Consider the following 18,181-nt stretch of genomic DNA (forward strand, 5'->3'; position numbering starts at 1 on the left):
TGCCCAAACTCATTTTGGTTGTTAATAGAGATTGTAGTTATTGCAGTTTTGCATAGAAAAGCACTTTTGTGTAACCATAACAAGATGACACACCCACTGCTATAATGGGGGGAACAAAAATGTTGACTGCAGGGCTTTTTAAAAAGCTGCTACATGATGCTGTCTGAGATACATTACCCATCACTGGAGACTTCTTATTTCAATGTATATAATACTATTGAGGCTTATTACTGTTATTGGCCTACAGGCTTCGGAGTTATTTTGGCCTGTAATTATAAGAACTCGGATACATCTTTCATAGTATTACGGTATTTCTAATAATAAAACATTGAAGGTCTCCTGACTTTATTTTGTGAAACTAATACCACACAAGAAGAATTATATATTTCTATACCAGCAAATATGACGAGAAATCAGTGGTCTTGTACCCTGTTACTGTTCTATTTATTACTAATCAGTTGCTTGCAGTAGTAATGATCTTTTCTCAACGTTGTCCTACATTTACATTTATGGCATTAGGCAGACGCCCTTTTCCAGAGCATCAACGAATCACGATCAGTGAATACCAGCAGTCTATAACTGTTTGGAAGAAAAAAATTAAGTATTCTCTCTTTATACTGTAAAGATCCAACAAAATCCAATTAACTTTATCACAAATAAAATGGATATAAACATAGGAATGGCTCAGTTTGTTAAAACAAAATTTTGGCTGCTTCCCAAATGACATACTACCTTCCTAAATAGTATACCATAAGAGTAACCTAGTCATATTTTAAAGTGATAGCACACAACTTGAGACACGGTGTCAAACTTGTGCTGCATCTCCGAAAAGCACAAAAGCGCCTATAAATTGTTGTCTCTACTTGAAGAAATGCACTAGGTTTCTTAGACCACCAAATAACAGAAAAATCCCATCTTTATAATAATATCATCAACAAACAGATGTTTTATAGAAACATTCTTGTTTTTTATTTCTTAAAACCTCTTTTATAAAAACACAAATACAAAATGAATGGGCAGTTTCATTGTGTATTCTCTTTTTTTTTTTTTTTTTTCTTTTTCTTTTTTTTTTTTTTTACATCGGTAATTTGCACATTACAAAGCCACCCTCTAAGAAAAACATTGGATATATAACTGCAAATTTCTTTAGACACATTTTCATTAGATTAAAATCAAGAGCACAGGGAACGGGCGAAACAAAGGCAGACAGGAGTAAGAGACCTCGTGAAAGTGTGTGGGTGTTTGAATGACTAAGTTAGCAAAGAGTGTCGAAGAAACGAAGGACAAGAGTGAAATCGATACAAAGATGGCATGAGAAAGAAAGACAAAGATAAGATGACACACCGGGAGGAGAAAGACGACGACGGCTGGACACGAGACGGAGCAGTAGAGCCGGGTTGCTAGGTGAGCAGCACTGCCGTCCGGTTTCCGCTACTCGAGCTGTGCACAGTAGAGGATTCACTGTTAAAGCAGCATCCAGTGGAGCTGCTGACGGTTTGAGCTGCATTCGTCAGAGACACTGCTGTTTAAAACGGAGCCCATCAGCTCGACAGAGCAGCTGCTGTCTGAACTCTGCTCTGTAATCAGGCTGCTCTGTAGTGCTCTCTACTCCACCTCCTATTTGAGCACTGCTCTCAAATGGAGCTGCGACCTGAGCGCCGCACTGTAATTATGCTGCTGTGTGTGCACTACTCCGTAATCAGAGGTTCGTGTGAGCACTGCTCTCTAATCGAGCTGCTATTTGAGCAGAGCCCGGTAGAGCAGCTGCGAGCGGCTGCTTTCTCTCTCGTTCTCTAGGCAGTAAAGCAGATCCCTGAGGTTTACACGTGTGATGCGTTGACGGGTGAACTGCCGCGACGCGCCGCCACTCAATCCCACAGACGAGCTTGCCGAAGACCCGGAACCCTGAGAGAAAACCACCACACAGACACACACACACGTTAAATTCAGTATTGTTTAATATGGCTACAAAGCTTTAACACAGCACGCAGTCTTCTCTTACATTCCAATTGAGCATGTCGGTGAATAACCTTGTCCGTGGACAGGAAGCCAGACACTTACAGAAGTTTTAAACAGATAGAGAGAGCGATAATTTGTACCTCTGCATCAGTGCCAAGAGCAGGCGAGTCAAGTTTCCTCTTTTTCCTAGGTCCGATAGCAGCCAGCGCTGTCAAGTTGGCATCTCTCTGTCTTATCTGAGCGAGCTCCTGCTGCTGCATCTGTTAAACACACACACAAAACAATTTCGTCATCAGCTTGAGATATCCACATCTTGCTGTCAACGAACTTGGGAGCATGTGCAGGAGAGGACAACACCAACGCACCTCTTTGGCCTTCTGTTTCAAGCGCAACTGCTCTGGGTCCTCCTGCCGAGACCGAGACTGCAAAACAGTGCCACAAAACAATCAGCAGGAGTGAAATGACAAACACACACGTACACACACACCTGCTGAGAGATGAATCAAGCCATACGACCTTCCTCTGCTGGGGAAAAATCAATGACAACACTTGTGCACCAGTAGGTGGTGCTGCACACCAACTCGTAATTACACAACAGGTCTTCGAAGGGAAACTGAAATACACTGAATCTTCAAAATCAGCTCGGGTTACAGAGCTTTGTCAGTAAGCGTATTCAGAAAAAGTGCACTTATACAGTGTGTGTATCTGATTAGATTGCTAGTGACTACAGGGGCATAAACACAACAAACTGAATAAACTGGCTAGTCAGTGTGTGCACATAACTGCTAATGTGTTCATGAAGTACACAGTGTAACAGAGCACATCTGTTGCTCTAGTATAAAACTGTGTGTGTGTGTTGTACCTTGGCTGCCTTCATTAGAATCTCCCTCTCCTGTTCTTCCTTCCTCTGTTTCTCCAGCTGGTCCAGCTGTTCGAAGAACTTTAACTGTGTGCGAACATCAGTCACCTGCTCAAACCGTGCGTCCTCCTGGGCAACACATGGACATGCAAATGCACAGATTAATGCAGGAACCTGTAAACAAATACAGCTGCATATTCATGTACACATTATTAGCATGTGCCAGGTGTACAAAGACAAGCAATAACAGCAAAACTACAGCTGTCCTCTGTTGAAAACATATTCAGATATATATATATATATATACACACACACACACACACACACACACACCTTGTAGTTCATGTTCTTTTGCTGTGCAATGACTGTGACTTTTTCTAAAAGGTTCTGGAGTCTCTGCTGAGTGGCGTGAGACACCAGGTTTACCACCTCAGGGCCCAGATCCGTCACTCCGAACCGTTTTCCTGCGCACGAGATAAACAGTCAGCATTTTTCTCCAGCTTGTTTAACCTAACCTCTATTCACCTCGTCTGCTGAGTTTGTGTGATCACCAAAAGCTAGAATCTCCATACGTTATGCTGTATAATAAAATGAACCAAAACATACCCATTTTAATACATTACAGTTTCTATAGTAACAACGTTACTACGCGTAAGCGTTCAGTTGTTTATATGTTGACATTTTGTTTAAAGATGTTAGCTTTTTTGGAAGGAGTCTCCAGTGTCTGCTGTCAGCGAGCTTTTTTTGGATTTCTCTTTAACATTAAAAACCTGCGTTCAAATCGTGCTAGCGAATATACAATTTTTTTTATACAATTTGTTATAACTTCTTTCGTATACGCTCTACACCAATAAATTACCAATAAACTGAATAGCATGGAATGTCTAATAAATAATACTGATAATAAATACTGTAATATTACAGAAGTAAAGACTTCAGGATGTGCTGCTATAGGAAAATAATCAACTTCAGAGTGATAACAGTAACCCTGTTTCATCACACCGCCCAGTGACAGGTTATTTTCCTTTAACAGGAAACCTATATTTTACTCCCTGTTTACTCCTTTACCAGCCTCAGAAATCACCAATTAACAGCACCTCAGTTTAGAGCCATTATGAAGGCTTTACAGAGCATCAGTAGCAGACATATCTCAATATCAACTGTTCAAACAAGATTATTGTATATTTCGGCCGCCTTCAGCATTGTTTTACAATGTAGAAAGACATAAACATCAGGAAAGACCATGGAATTAGAAGATGTGTCCAAACTTTTGACTGGTAGTGTGTGTTAAAAAAAAAAACTTCCTGGGATAGAGCATCTGAGGGAAATTACAAATGCCCCAAATAACGTTTTAACGTTTTAAATGCGGACTATTTGAATAGCTACACTGTCACAGGACACTGGTACTTTGAGACAGACCTATGTCCAGTATCCTGCGCTGCAGCGCAGCGGAGAACAGAAAGGCTTCGTCCTTGCAGGAGCGAGTCACGGCCCCCACTAACTCCGAGTTGGTGGCCAGGATTCGTGCGCTCTCCTCCGACAGATTCACGCCGGCCATGGAGGCTACGTCATTGATATCGTCATCATCCCTACAAACAAACACACATGTATTCCGATGCTAAATAAATTTGAATGGTCAATTGTAGTGACCTAAACTATGTCTACTGAAATGTAGCTCCTAAACTGGCTATTTTTACTATTACTAGTAGTAGTAGGAGTAATAGTAATTTTAACTGTAAATTAACCAGCAAAATATTCAGTGATATTATTGAGCACATTGACTTAGAAGCAAACAGGAACTGTAATAAATATTGCTTCTGAAAGACAATTTCGATATGATGGATGTTTATTCAAACCATCTGATGCTCAAATATTTAACTTAACATTACCTCATCAGTGAAAATTTGTTTACGTAACACTTTTAACATTTGAATGTTTTGACAGCTATAACAACAAGATTATTATTTTATTTTGGCTGTTTAATTCAAGTAATAATTTGAATGTCCTGTTTGCTCACCATTTCCTTCACTTATTGCTCCATTAACTCTCTGAACACACACCAGCATGTGATATTGACTTAATTACAATCCTCTTTAGCTAAAACACTAAACGGTTGAATCTTTTTTTAAATAAATAATCCAACTCAAATCAGCTTTTCATATTAGACATATTATATATGTTTCTGAACCTGCTTGTGATTTATATTGCGCTGGATAGACTGTCATATAAGCACACACTAACTTGAACGTCCCCCCGGAGGCATCCTTCAGCTTATTCTTCTGAGCTGCGTTCAGAGCCACAGGGCTGGGAGAGACCTTCGCTCCACTCACCATCCCAGGCTTCACAGCCACTGCATAGGAGGAAAAACTCGATGTTACTTCATTACAGTTCTTATCTCACATGAAAAAATTTTTTTTCCATATAACAAGGTCGGTGTGAAGCCTACTACAGCAGTACACCCTCAAATATCAACAAAAATCCATAATTTATGAAATCTCCAACTACAAGCAAGAATTCTGGACCCTTAAAATGGGTTCACTGGCCAAGGGTTCTGCGATACAACAAACATATTCACACACCTGTGTTAAGTTGCTTGACCGGCACTTGAGATTGCCCAACTACGATGCGGCTATGTGGCTGACCCCTGAGCGTTACCATTGGTGTTGCCAGAGTAACCTGGGGGGACTTCACGATCGCACTCTGCTGCTGAGAGTGCAGTACCTGCACAAACACACACACACACACACACAAAACAACTCAGGTCAATCCAGCCAATGTATGATTTGGGCTAAAAAGTGGTAGCTAGCATACAGTGTCACACATCACATCAAATCCCACATGGCGAGCGAGATAAGTGCAGTGCATATATATGCGCATATGATTATTTTCCTGTCTATACAATTTTTCTAACATAGCACAATGCATGTAACATTTTTGGGTCAAGAATGCATTTTGTTAACCTACTTCTCTGCCAGGCAATTATGAGTAAATAAGTAATAGCCCAGACCCAGAACTTCTGAAAATTTCACTGTGTAAAGGTTTTCTCCAATGTGCTACACACATTCGTTAGGGATAAAATAGTAACATAACTTTAAACTTTATAACTTTTTCCTATGTTTCTATAATTCTGTAAAGCTGCTTTGAGACAATGTCCATTGTTAAAAGCGCAATACAAATTAATTGAATTGAATTAATTTCACAAAGTGTTTCAGTTGTGACTTTAGGTAAGCTGAATTGTGGTGCATTACCAGTGAAGCAGGCTGGCTGGTTGTGGCGAGAGCGGGCTGGGTGAGCGTGCGCGGGACTGTGGCGGCCGCAACAGCTGCAGCGGTTGCTGCAGTGCCTGCGGAAATTGAAGGAGTTGCAGAAGGTACAGATACAGCAGGCGTTGCAGTAGCAACAGTGGCAGCAATAGCCGTCGTAGTGTTGGTCAGCACCACAGTGGCTGCAGGTTTGGTGGGCTGCAGGCCTTGGCTCTGCTGGATGAAGGCCAGGGAGTCTGGGGTGAGTTTTCTCAGTGCGGGAAGACTCCTCTGCAGAAACACACAAACAATTGATAAGAAGGAACAACATTACAGTACTTAAAATGATAATGTGATTTATTGAACTACTGAGTGAATTATGCCTACAAATATGATTTCATAGAACAAATCAGCTCTAGTTAGTCAAGTTCAGCTTTGTGCACTCTAATAAGACACTCTAAATACTCATGGGAATCTGAGTTTCAGCTCACCTTTAGGAAAGGCACGAGATAAGGCTGGGGTGAAGAGTTAAGCTCCTTGTATAACCTGCTGGTGAAGTCTTCCGCTTCAATCATCCCTTCCTGCGAACACAAAAAGTGATGAGAGTGAATTTAAAAAAGTTCTATATAAGCACTCTTGCATGAGTGAGTGAGGTTGTATCCGCACGTGACTAGATAGATAGATAGATAGGTAGATTAATTAGTGTGTAGGGATGACAGACAATCTTTTCAGAATCAGGAACACACAAGTATGTGCAAACGATGATGAAACCGAGCAAAGCAGCACAAAGCCACCTCAAATCTTAACTGTTGACCATGCTAATTAATCAGTTAAATATTCTGAGAGACTTTCCAGACTTTTTATTTTTACGTGGCAATCGATATTGATAATTATCAAAAACATTTCCCTTGGTCTTTAACTAGCACAACATTTAACTAGCGCAGCATACATGAAGTGGTCATTTCTAAATATCTACATCAATATCTAGATAGACACCCACACACCCATTCACACACTCACCAGCAAGTTTTTAACCAGTTCTTTGACGTTAGCAGCTGTTTGCGATGACTGCTTCGCACTGGTGGCCAGCTTGATCAGCGTGGACAAGAAGTTCTTACACTTCTTCACGTTTTCCATCGTCTCCTGCTTTCACAGAGCAAAACATGACAGACATGACATAATCTTCAGTACAATACATCTTTACATTAAATCAGAGGTTACATTATGATAAAAACCATACTAGTTCCATAATTCTGGGATTTTAAGGGGCGTAGGGGATATTAAAGCAAACATGGAAAACACCTTGCATTCACCAGATGTGCTTGTCACATGTCTATCGCGCCAAAATTATAGTTGCACAGAAAGCAATAAATAAAAAAGACAGAAAATAAAGAACTTCTTCTTGCGTATAAATATCCAAGAGTATAAGAACATGTTCAGATGTAAACACGCCTGCCTGTGATAAAACTCCTGACACTGTGTTGTTTAGGGGCGTTCACGCCCAGGTTCTCACCGTTGCCAAGGTGACGCTGGTCCCCGTAGTGGGAGTTACCATCCTCTGGGCGGTGCCCGGCTGCACTGCCAGCACAGAGCCCACCGATGGCGGCTGAGAGATTCAGAGACAAAGGCAAGAAAGAAAATGTGTTTCAGAGTCTTTTCTCAGAATCCGAATAAAACATTTTTGAAACGAAAGCAGGGGTCGACAAAGTGTTTCAGCAGACTGAACCATGAACTTGGAAAAAACTCTCAAAAAAATAGTCACAGTCATTTCAGAGACCATTCTTTTTCAAACAGGAATTAATACGGCTTCTGCGGGATAATTTGTTGCTGTGGACATGCATTCATATACATTATTTAGCTGAAGGGTGCTCATCAGATTACAGACTGACCACAGCTCAGAAAGGGGGACAGTTCCCACAGAGTTTAATAGTTTTCCTTTATATGTACCCTCTCTGGTCTGAGGAGAAAACTGGTATATACATATACATAGAAAACAGCATCACATCTGTGGAGTATGATTGTATTTAAGTGTATTGCAATGGCAGCTTCAATGGCTATTTTATATTTTACATGAATCAAATCAATAAAATTCACCTTATAATCAAACAACTCTGTACAAAATGACAACTTCTTTAAATTTACTTTTCATCAGTGGTACAATGAAGCTCCACTACGAAATAGACCATACAGCCATGAACAAATCACTAATGGTTATGAATTTATAGGTTAAAAACAAATATCATTTGTTCATTCATTCATTCATTCATTCATTCATTCATTCATTCACATGTCACTAGTTCAGATCTTTATACATTTCAGTTCAATAATTAATGGCTGCCGATTAAGATTGGGGCAAGAGGTATAAAGTAATGTTTGGTGCTCCATGTCTGTGTGTAAGTGTATGTGCACAAATGCGAATGTTCAGTGGGTCTATTTGGAATCTACACAGCCTTGCCCCAAAACCATATCATTAAAAAATGTTTAATTACTTTTCTTTCTTAGTATTAAAGTAGCCACAGCTTAGCTGTCCCAGTGACTGACTCCCGTTTTCTTAAAACCCATTAAATGATGCATTCAATTAAGAAGCAATCACTGTAAACATCAATATAAACACTATTCAATGTTTTTTTTTTCCTAAATGGTGTAATTCTAAAGAGCTTTCCAATTATAAAGATATGATCTGGATCACTCGTTGGACATATTGTACCACTAATGCTGCTAACTGACAGAATTTGTTGTAGTGTCTAGTTTGAAGGGGAGCCGTGCTTTATTTGGCTGTTAAGTGTGTGTGTGTGTGTGTGTGTTTTACCTGAATGGGTGTTACCTGAATGGGTGGCCTCTGCAGTGTGGGCGCAGTGGTGCTGCTGGTTGTGGGTGAGCCCTGCTTGATGATGGTGGGAGTCACCGGTCTGGCCATGATGGTAGCACCAGGGGTCTGCAGAGAAAGCATGGTGAAGAGAGTTCAACACATTTCACATAAAATCCGCCTTCTGAAAATATTTTGGACTGTTTTTATTATTATTATTATTATTATTATTATTATCATTATTACTATTATTATGACTATAGACTAAAGCAATATTTTTTGAAGCTTTTAGAGTTGACTTATTATGCATTATTATGTCACATTTCTTATTGCAGACTGGTAGCTGAAGCAACACCATGAAGGGTTTGTCCATTTAAAACACCAGCATGGTCATGATTTAATCAGGAGCTGTTCTCCGTTTCTTCTCTCTCTCTCTCTCTCTCTCTGTCTGTCTGTCTGTCTGTCTATCATGAAAGACTTGAAAACCTGAAGAGCTATAACCGAAAATAAAACAGACATTACAAAATGTTGAATATCTACAAAAACAGACCATACACAAAATGTTCCTGTTTTCAACACACAATAGGAATGATGTAATTATGATTCTGTATTAAATGTGTAAAAGAAATTACTGCTAAAAGAACTGTATGAATCTGATGAACCCTTGTCTAAAAGGTTTAGCTCTGGTAGATACAAAGGTCACAGAGATGGAGCTTCCTGATGCAACACACTGAAACCTAAACCACTGCACTGTTGAATTGTCAACTCTGATTGATGTGATGGACTGCTGATTAGTTTTTTTTCTTCTCTAACAATATTTCCAGCTGTAATTCGGATCGTGGGTTTCTATCAATTCGCTCGTTCTAATGCACGCTTGCTGCTGTGTATGGCAGATTTCTGTAAGAAACGTTTAGCATGTTTGTGAGGAGATTCCAGTATCACTGATTAGTTGAAGCTGTGACAGCTGTGTTTTCTAACACAGGAAATTCTTTGCGCTTACTCTGTACAGGGACAAGCTGCTTTTATGTCTTATTTACTTCAAAAGGGGGGAAAAAAAGGGGGTGGAAGACCTGTTTTTGACTGTTGTAATATATAAACGATTACAGAAATTTGCTCAGCATTAATGCAATGAATGAATAAAAATTAAGATAAGACATTCAACTTTGGTAACAAACATTTATGTTTAAATCATCATTATATTAAATCAGGAGAAACACTTATTGTAAAACAAAACGTGATTATAAAGTTGTACGAGTGAAAGGAGAAACTGTGATACTGGACTGTGATATGCTTATTGTTGCACTCCTGAGATGAGCTCAGTGGTAGAGTGTGTGCGAGTGTGTTTGTGTTTGTGAGATGCTGTGGTGATGTGGAGTACCTGCGTGGAGGTGACCTGTCCGGGCGTAGTGCTAGCAGGAGTGGCAGCGCGTGTGGCCTGCATGTGAGCCAACACCTGCTGAGGGATCATGAGCAACTGGCCAGCTTCACTTCGCACCAGCACCATACCTGAAAAATAACACACAGACACACAACCAAATCAAAAAGCTAGCTTAATAGCCTGAAGCGCAAATAATATTTTCAGCTAAATTAATCAAGTACTCGTATTCCTGTCAGCTCCTTTAACAGTCACAGTCTCTACTCTTTGTCACTTTTGGATAAAATGATGTGCCAAGTATATGTAAATGTAAAATGAATGAAAATGCTTGTCGGAGAACAAATGACGGCTCTGGTTTGGCTGTGAAAAGCTTTTCTCGACACTCAGCCCAGCTGCTCGTTATGTGCCAAACGGGTTCCGACGTCTCTCATCGTGTTTGATCAGTTAATAAAACAGACACATTTTCTGCTGTGCTAACTGGGAAGGAACGCAATGCTGGAAATGGTTGTACTCTCCATTCTGGCCACTATGCCATCGGAACACGCTGCCCCCGCACAGAGCGCAGTTGGTGGCCTGTACACTATTGCTGGAGCCCATTCACTTGTCTCTCGGTGAACTAGCGTAGCTCTGGGTTTTCGGACAGAAGCTGTTGACGAGGGAGCCCAGATGGCCCTTCGCAAAAATCTGTCCTGACCAAAACCCGACAGACGACAGATCCCTCGGAGCTGCTGCTGCATCATCATACGTTAGTGACAGAGTTGTTACGGTGTCACGCTTAGTCACGGAGTATGTCTACCTTACCTCTGACTTTTTCAAAACACGGATTACGATTCATTTTCATCTCTTTTTTTCCTCCTTGCAGTCACTCTCTGTGTGCACTGACAGAGGCTCTGGGTATAATTACATCTAATAATGACAACTAATATAGGAGATTTTAAGGAAATGTTGGTCTCAAAATGACATGTTCTGTGAGAAAAGTTTTCACACTTTTAGGGTTTTTTTTTTTTCCAGGAAGTGCTAGCCTTTTTAAAACCAACAGGAAACAGGTTAAATGTCCGGCACAATGTCCACGTGTACAGTGAGATGAGTCTTTTCTCTCTGTCATCTATAAAGTCGTGGCTTATCATTTACTTCATTGTCCTCCAGTATCATTACTTAAACATAAAACGGCAAACAGAAAGAACAACACAAACGGCTGTGTAAAGAGTCTTTTGTCCGGTCGCAATAAATAGTTCCTTTCACTTTCACCACTGGATTGTGGTTTTATTCAAATGGTCGATTAAAACTACAATGCCTTTATAACCGTAAAATTTTCAGACTACATTCTCATCCTGTGAAAATTTTCCTAGTTAGAGCGCCGGCACTCGCTAAGGTCTCAGTATGACCTTATTTATGGCACCTTCCCTGGTCATGGTCCAGCGATCAGGTTGTGTTTCTCCTCCTATGCAGAAACGCCTGGCGGGAAACACACAAATAAAAAATCTGCTTCGAATTAACCGCTTTGTGAATTAGAGGAACTTGGTTTCGGGGAGCTTTTCTACGAGCTGAGCATTTGTAAACACTTACTCAATGCCAGCTCTGTTATTAAAACTCACAGCGAGGGAGCACAGGAGCTTTCACACTGCAGTCAGGACAAGACAAAGTGCTTTCACATGCCACCGCTTATTGTGCCGAATCAAACGAAACAAGACATCGCTGTGCATCTGTAAAGTGCTCACACCACAGAATACAGTGGCTTTCAGTTACAGGTGAAATGACCTTGATCCTTCATTGTCCTATTGGAAGTTCGGCGTTTCATCATGTCCATATAAAAGCTTTTGCATATTAGATAACACGTTTAGTTACCTAATAATGCACTGCATTATCTGTATACATCATTCTGTGTCGAATAAGAGGCTTTCATGATACATGATATGTATTATGATAGTGAGGTATAATACTGTGCCAGCAAAACAGTAAATCTCTGACAGCTGTTTTAGGTTTCAATTCTAATGTTTAGACAGGAAACATGTACACTTACTTCATCCAAAAATAGATTTTAACATCCCGAGTGCTTGTAATAATTAGTCACTATACTGAAATCATGGGTTTGGAAAAATTTACAGCTAGAGACACATTTAACTGTAAAATGATCCCAGTACATATTTATTTCATCGAGGGTTTATTCCTCAATGTAGTCGAAGTTGACGTTATTTATAAACTGACTTGTTTTGGGGTTACTAATGTTTGGATTAAACCCATTCAAGTGACCAGTAAAACAGACTGGGAACTAAAAATTTGATGATAAATGTTTAAGGTGGGTCTTAATTCCACCACTTGTGTGTAAATTTAAAAGATTCATAGTCCTCACTTTTTCTGATATACTGTACTATTTTGTTGACAGTGCATTCCCACATTTTAAGATGTCCAAATAATGTCCCCTAGAGGACACATTATTCCCGTGATGCACATTATATGATGTTTGCATGGACAAAAAAAGCATATTGCACAGCCCTACATGACACCATTTGCCCGAGTGACTTAAAGAGGATCGCTGTTTCCTGTATTTGCTTGTGTCAAAAAGTTGCTCATCACATGACACACAGGTTCCCAACCCTGGTCCTGGAGTTCCTCTTGTCTGGCACATGTGTGTTCACTAATCTTTCAACTAATCTTTAACAAAGCTGCACTGGGAGAGTTAAAGGAGGGAAAATGCTGAAATGTGCACCACATGGGGTCCTCCAGAAGAAAGGTAGGGAACCTGTGACATGACACAATACAATTGAATAAAATGTACCGCCTGACAGCTTGGGCTCGTGGTCAGGACGCCTGGCTCTGATGAAACAGCAGGTGTGAGTGATGGGTTTGGACAAGTTTGGAGTACCTGGAGGAAGTTGGATGTTGTGGATGCTCGTCTGTCCCGGGGTGCTCTGTGGGAGGCGGGGCGCGAGCACCTGTTGCGGCGCGATGGTCCTCACGCCCCCCGCCGCGGCTGCTGCCACCGGAGCCCCGCCTCCTGTCACCGGGACTCCGCCTCTCACCGCCGTCGTAGCATGCATCAGCCCAGCGCCTTTGGCTGCCCCGGGGGAGACCTGCGGTGATCCGCTATGGGCCGCGCTTTGAATCACGGTCTGCGGTGACTCGGATTTGATTGACACCGCCGGACTCGCGCTCACGTTGACAGGAGGCTGGGCGTTTGTGAGCGGCGTGGTTCCCGTGGCCGTAGCTACACTGGGCGCAGCTGTCAGCACGCAGCTGGCGTTACTGTTATTCCCGTTAATGGTTAAAGTCGCGGGTTGCATAGATGGCCTGATGGTGGCGGCGGCGGTTCCGCCTGGCGCGCTCGACACGTTCACGCTCGGCGCGTTCACGAAAGACGCCTGGATCACCGTGTTTGAAGTAGAAGGTGCAGTCACAAGTCCTTTCGCTATTCCGGGCCCGTTGTTGACCACTGGCACGGTCACGTTAACGGTAGCTGAAGCGACTGGGTCGGTCGATGAGCCGCTCGACGCTGGGGTGCTTTCTGAACGCGGATCCATCGCATCGCCTCCGTCCAAAGTTTGTACTGTTGACGTCCCGAGCTTGACTTCGTGGCCAGGCAAAGTAGTTACCATAGCATTTGGAGACACCGGATCGCGTTAACCGTGCTCCGCTGAAGTCTCTAGCGAAGCGCCTGGTGTAATCCGTGCTTTAATTGGCATCCACAGCTAACAGCCGGGACTCAAAAACCGTCCCCTTTCCCTCCTGTACGTCTGCGAAGTAGGAAACAAACGTGTGAAGAGTGAGGGGAGCGCGGGTCACGATGTAAACGAGACTCTATCGAGCGCCCTTATCGCTTTAACTCTTGTGGTGAAGAAATATTTTGACCATGTAGCGCAGTTTAACACACTGCGAGATTACCTGCTTTAAAAACAAGTCTCGTAGCCAATAGCTTCTTTGCTCACAAATGTTAACGTTAGCTAGTTGCATTCCCTCCTATTCCGTAGTTAGCATTGTTCTTTACAACTGCCCGTGCTCTTCCCTCGGAGTTAATGCAATGAAATTTGCTGCGCTTGTTTCTGGCACTACCTGCAATATCGCTAAAAAGTTTCTTGCCCACTCTTTTAATTAGAGAATCCTCCACCAGCAGGTCGAAGCCTGCCGCCATCTTCGATGTGAACCGTGAGGAGCTCTGGACGAAATGAAACTGCGCATGCGCGCGGCAGCGGAAACGTCATTACGTCTCGGTGAATGCGCGTCGCGATTGGGTGGTGGCCTGCGTCGGAGGCGGGACATGTGGGGGAAAAAACAGTCAGTTGATTCTATTCGAGCGCGGTCGGGGATCTTAGAGCGCGAGCTGTCATCGACAAATGGGCCTTCGGAAACGTAGAAAAACACCGTCGGCTCGCGCGCATTCTCCACGTTTGGGCGAATACAGTGCTTCAGACCATTTAGGCGTTTGGTTTAGGGTGCATACTGGATGTTTTTGGTAAGTACCGAGTGTGCTGTCGCTGCAACAAGATGGCCCCGTATTTTGGAGTACCTCCCGACACATCTGTGCCACCAATACAATCTAACACAGGGGGCATGCAGGTCTCACATCCACTCACAGCCCTGTTTTTAATAATGAAGCCGGCATCTACTTCTGAAAAATCATCAGACTCAACCACTCTTTTTTTTCTTTATCATGCATTTGGCACGAGACTGAAAGTTTTACTTCACTAATTCCCAGACATTGCTCATCTCTTCTTCATACACTTACCTGGAAATTTTCCACCCTTTTCTAACTCATTTTTACAATATTACCTGCAAATTCCATGATTACTAGTGAGCTAAGATAGGACTGCTTAAAGTTTTTGCACCTGGGACCAGTTTGAGTGCAAAATACATTTCACAGACCCCTCACTGAAAGACCCCCATTTTTACTATTAGTCTCGTTATATAAATGTTTACTAGAACCATAGAGCTTTTTAATCCTGAACTTTCCACCAGCAGAACACGTTAGTTTACGTTATTTCTAAACTACATGTTTTTAGGGCTATTGAGGTTTCGGTTAAACCTGTTCAATTTAAGAAGCCAGTTAAATAGACTGAGAATGATCAGAATGCAATAATACCTATAACTGATAATAATGCCCACACAAATTTCCATGTTTTTTAAAATTTAAAGCACATACCCCCTGGATATCTGAGTCAAAAGTCAATATGATCGGGGAAAAAAACAGCTCTCAAAACACCTACGACAAAAATTTTCACACATCTTTAAGATAAGATCATTTTCTATTCGTCCCACAATGGGGAAATCTGTTATTACAGCAGCATAGGTATAGCAGCTAAGGAAAAAGATATCAGTGCAATCTGACTTACAATTATTATAGAGAGAGTATAAAAAAATAAAAAAAGTATATATTTAGAAAGGTATACACATAAAGACTATTAATAGACTAGTAATAACTATTCAGAAATGTAAAGAAGCTATATACAAAGACACAACCAAAGAATTTAAGGGGAAAAAAACTGCTCGACAAATCCAAGAAATTCGAAATGGTCAGTCTTTACACCTAATTCACATTTTTGTTTCTCACAAAGACTTTTTTTAACCATATATATTATAATGAGGGAGCAGAATCGTTAGTGTTGTTATTTCACATTATTTCAACTTTTGCACTTTAATGGTAGATTAAGAAGGAGCTAGTAAAAATAAGTTGGTTTTGGTTCAATAAAATGAATCGGCAACTATTTGATTAACAACCATTCGTGTCCTGTTCAGAAAAGACTAGCACACTTAATAAAGGAGTTTATTGGGTCAAAACATGCCTTATGATCCTTGTTACTAGAGATCCATGAAATGGTACATATTTATAAACGATTAATTCTTTATCGATTATGATTATAATAATAATAATAATAATATAAGCTGTAAGATTTCTATTAATGCACTTGTTATAAAAAGGTGACAACCAAAACAAGGAACTGTGTGCCAGATATTCCACATAAACACGGAAAAAAAATGTGTAATTGTTGAAATGGCCACGTTTTCTGTGAGGATACATTTATGTAGTATTGTTTAGAAGGAGTCTCCAGTGTCAGTGGTGTCATTTTAAGTTTTAATACACTAATACATTGTCAGATCTAAAGTGATTCCTAGAGTCAAATCCAGTAACAAGTAGGCAAACATTTATTAGACTAATGCTGCTTGTTTAAAGTGTTAACGATTTTATGTGGAATAGCGACTTGGAGTGAAATAGTGTATCGGACGTGTGGCCTATTAATCCACTTATTTCAGCAATTTTGGCAGCCTGCCTTGTGAAAGATAAATTCCTTTGTTAAATCAGGTCAAGTCAACGAAGAATGACCTTGCATTATTTTGTGTGTTTACGCAATAATAAACGAGCGCACTATTTCATGCTCACAGCACTAACGAGAGCGAAGCATGAGGAAGGCGTAACCGAGCTGGGTTAGAGTTTGAACTTTGTCACACGGCACAGTGTGTTTATCACTCGATCACATTCTAAGAGTGCGAAGCTGTGAAACGGGTTTTTGTCCCGTTCGCTTGACCTTGTTGGGTTTTTTTTTAATTTCCCTTCCACTTCACAGACCCAAACCACAGAGAGAATGGAAAACCTGAATAATGGATTACATTAAAGATGATACGACAAAAACAAAACATCTGTAGTGCTTACTAGAAAATGCTTTCACTTTCAGAAAGTAAATTGAATCTTTTATTTTATTTACTACACTTTTTACAGTAAGAATTTTATTGTGTACCATGCCACGTAAACATCTTTTAAAGGAAAAACAGTGGCATTGTGTAGTTTTCTGTGACACTGTCAGTGCTTTGCAACAGCCAGAGGTAAAGATATAACAGAATCAGAAAAAGTTTTATTGCCAGGTACAGCAAAGGGTCAGCAAGGAGCACTTTACAGTACTAGGAATTTGCCTTGGTGTCAGGTGCAAACATATACACAGGTAAATAATTTAAATAAATACTGTATAAGGTGACTTGTATGAAAATTAGTGCAATAGAAAAATGTAAAAAGTGAAAGTGACTGTAACATATATACAGATGTGAGGTATGTTCACAATGTAGAATGAGATAAGTATTGTGTACAAAAGTGAAATTGAATGAACAGTAGTGCAATTTAGAATGTGGAAGTGAGTGTCCGGGGTGGGAGGGGATCATCTGGAGGTAAGTGGGGCACTGTTCAGCAGGCTGACTGCAGTGGGGAAGAAACTGTTCTTGTGGCGTGAGGTCCTGGTCCTGATGGACCAGAGCCTCTTGCCAGAGGGGAGGGACTGAAAAAGTTTGTTTCTGGGATGAGAGGGGTCGGCTGCGATCTTGGCTGCACGTCTCTGGGTCCTGGAGAGGTACAGCTCCTGGAGAGATGGAAGACTGCAGCCGATCACCTTCTCAGCAGAGTGGATGACACGCTGAAGCTCGGCCTTGTCCCTGGCTGTAGCTGCAGCAAACCAGACTGTGATGGAGGATGTGAGGATAGATTTGATGATGGCAGTGTAGAAGTTCACCAGCATCTTCTCAACATAGAAAATTCTTCAGGATGGAAAGATTTGTGGTCACATGTAACATGAGAAATGAGGCAGAGCTCGTTATAGCTGTTATGAATGATAATAAACAGGAGCTAATTTGTTTCCTGGTTGTTCCACAACATTAAATGTAAGTAGTGTAAATGTGACATGGTGTGGCAAATTACCATCATATAAGAAGATTAAAACACCGTGGCATGTGCTGTTATGGGAAAACAATCAACTTTCAGTAATCGACTTTATAATCTCACCCAGATGAGGATGTGTTCTCTTTTGAGTCTGGTTCCTTTCATGGTCTCCTCGTCATATCACCTCAGGGAGTTTTCCCTCACCACCGTCATCACTCGTTTGCTCATTAGGACATTTAAATACATACGTACATAACAACATACATAGTTAAAAGCGCTATACCACATAAAACTGAATTGAATTGAACTC

The 18,181-nt window shown here is 41.1% G+C and overlaps 1 protein-coding gene across 3 annotated transcripts; it reads right to left on the bottom strand.

Annotated features, from left to right (window-relative positions):
• Positions 1–1,035: 1,035 nt before the first annotated feature.
• Positions 1,036–14,400, bottom strand: taf4a (TAF4A RNA polymerase II, TATA box binding protein (TBP)-associated factor). 3 transcript variants are annotated; one of them, XM_058373463.1, is made up of 16 exons: positions 14,121–14,400; positions 13,105–13,972; positions 10,245–10,372; positions 8,870–8,995; positions 7,574–7,666; positions 7,081–7,203; positions 6,552–6,641; positions 6,067–6,351; positions 5,398–5,539; positions 5,060–5,168; positions 4,238–4,407; positions 3,152–3,282; positions 2,822–2,947; positions 2,325–2,381; positions 2,100–2,219; positions 1,036–1,905 (listed from the first exon to the last, which is right to left on the bottom strand). In XM_058373463.1, the coding sequence occupies exons 2-16, from the start codon at positions 13,832–13,834 to the stop codon at positions 1,738–1,740; spliced, it is 2,598 nt and encodes an 865-aa protein (XP_058229446.1). In that variant the 5' UTR covers positions 13,835–13,972; positions 14,121–14,400; the 3' UTR covers positions 1,036–1,737. The 3 variants fall into 3 exon arrangements, with proteins under 3 accessions (XP_058229446.1, XP_058229447.1, XP_058229445.1); XM_058373464.1 differs by having other exon boundaries at positions 8,885–8,995; positions 13,105–14,400; XM_058373462.1 differs by having other exon boundaries at positions 13,105–14,400.
• Positions 14,401–18,181: the final 3,781 nt, after the last annotated feature.

Source organism: Hemibagrus wyckioides, linkage group LG21 (genome assembly GCF_019097595.1).
Source record: "Hemibagrus wyckioides isolate EC202008001 linkage group LG21, SWU_Hwy_1.0, whole genome shotgun sequence".
Taxonomy (NCBI): domain Eukaryota; kingdom Metazoa; phylum Chordata; class Actinopteri; order Siluriformes; family Bagridae; genus Hemibagrus; species Hemibagrus wyckioides.

Bases quoted from the DNA above. Each gene is read 5' to 3' on its own strand.
- taf4a (XM_058373463.1), bottom strand. From the start codon at position 13,834: ATGGTAACTACTTTGCCTGGCCACGAAGTCAAGCTCGGGACGTCAACA. The intron at 6,642-7,080 runs GTGAGTGTGTGA...TTGTGTTCGCAG, and splicing joins AACTGGTTAAAAACTTGCTG to GAAGGGATGATTGAAGCGGA. The intron at 5,540-6,066 runs GTAATGCACCAC...GTGTTTGTGCAG, and splicing joins CCAGCCAGCCTGCTTCACTG to GTACTGCACTCTCAGCAGCA.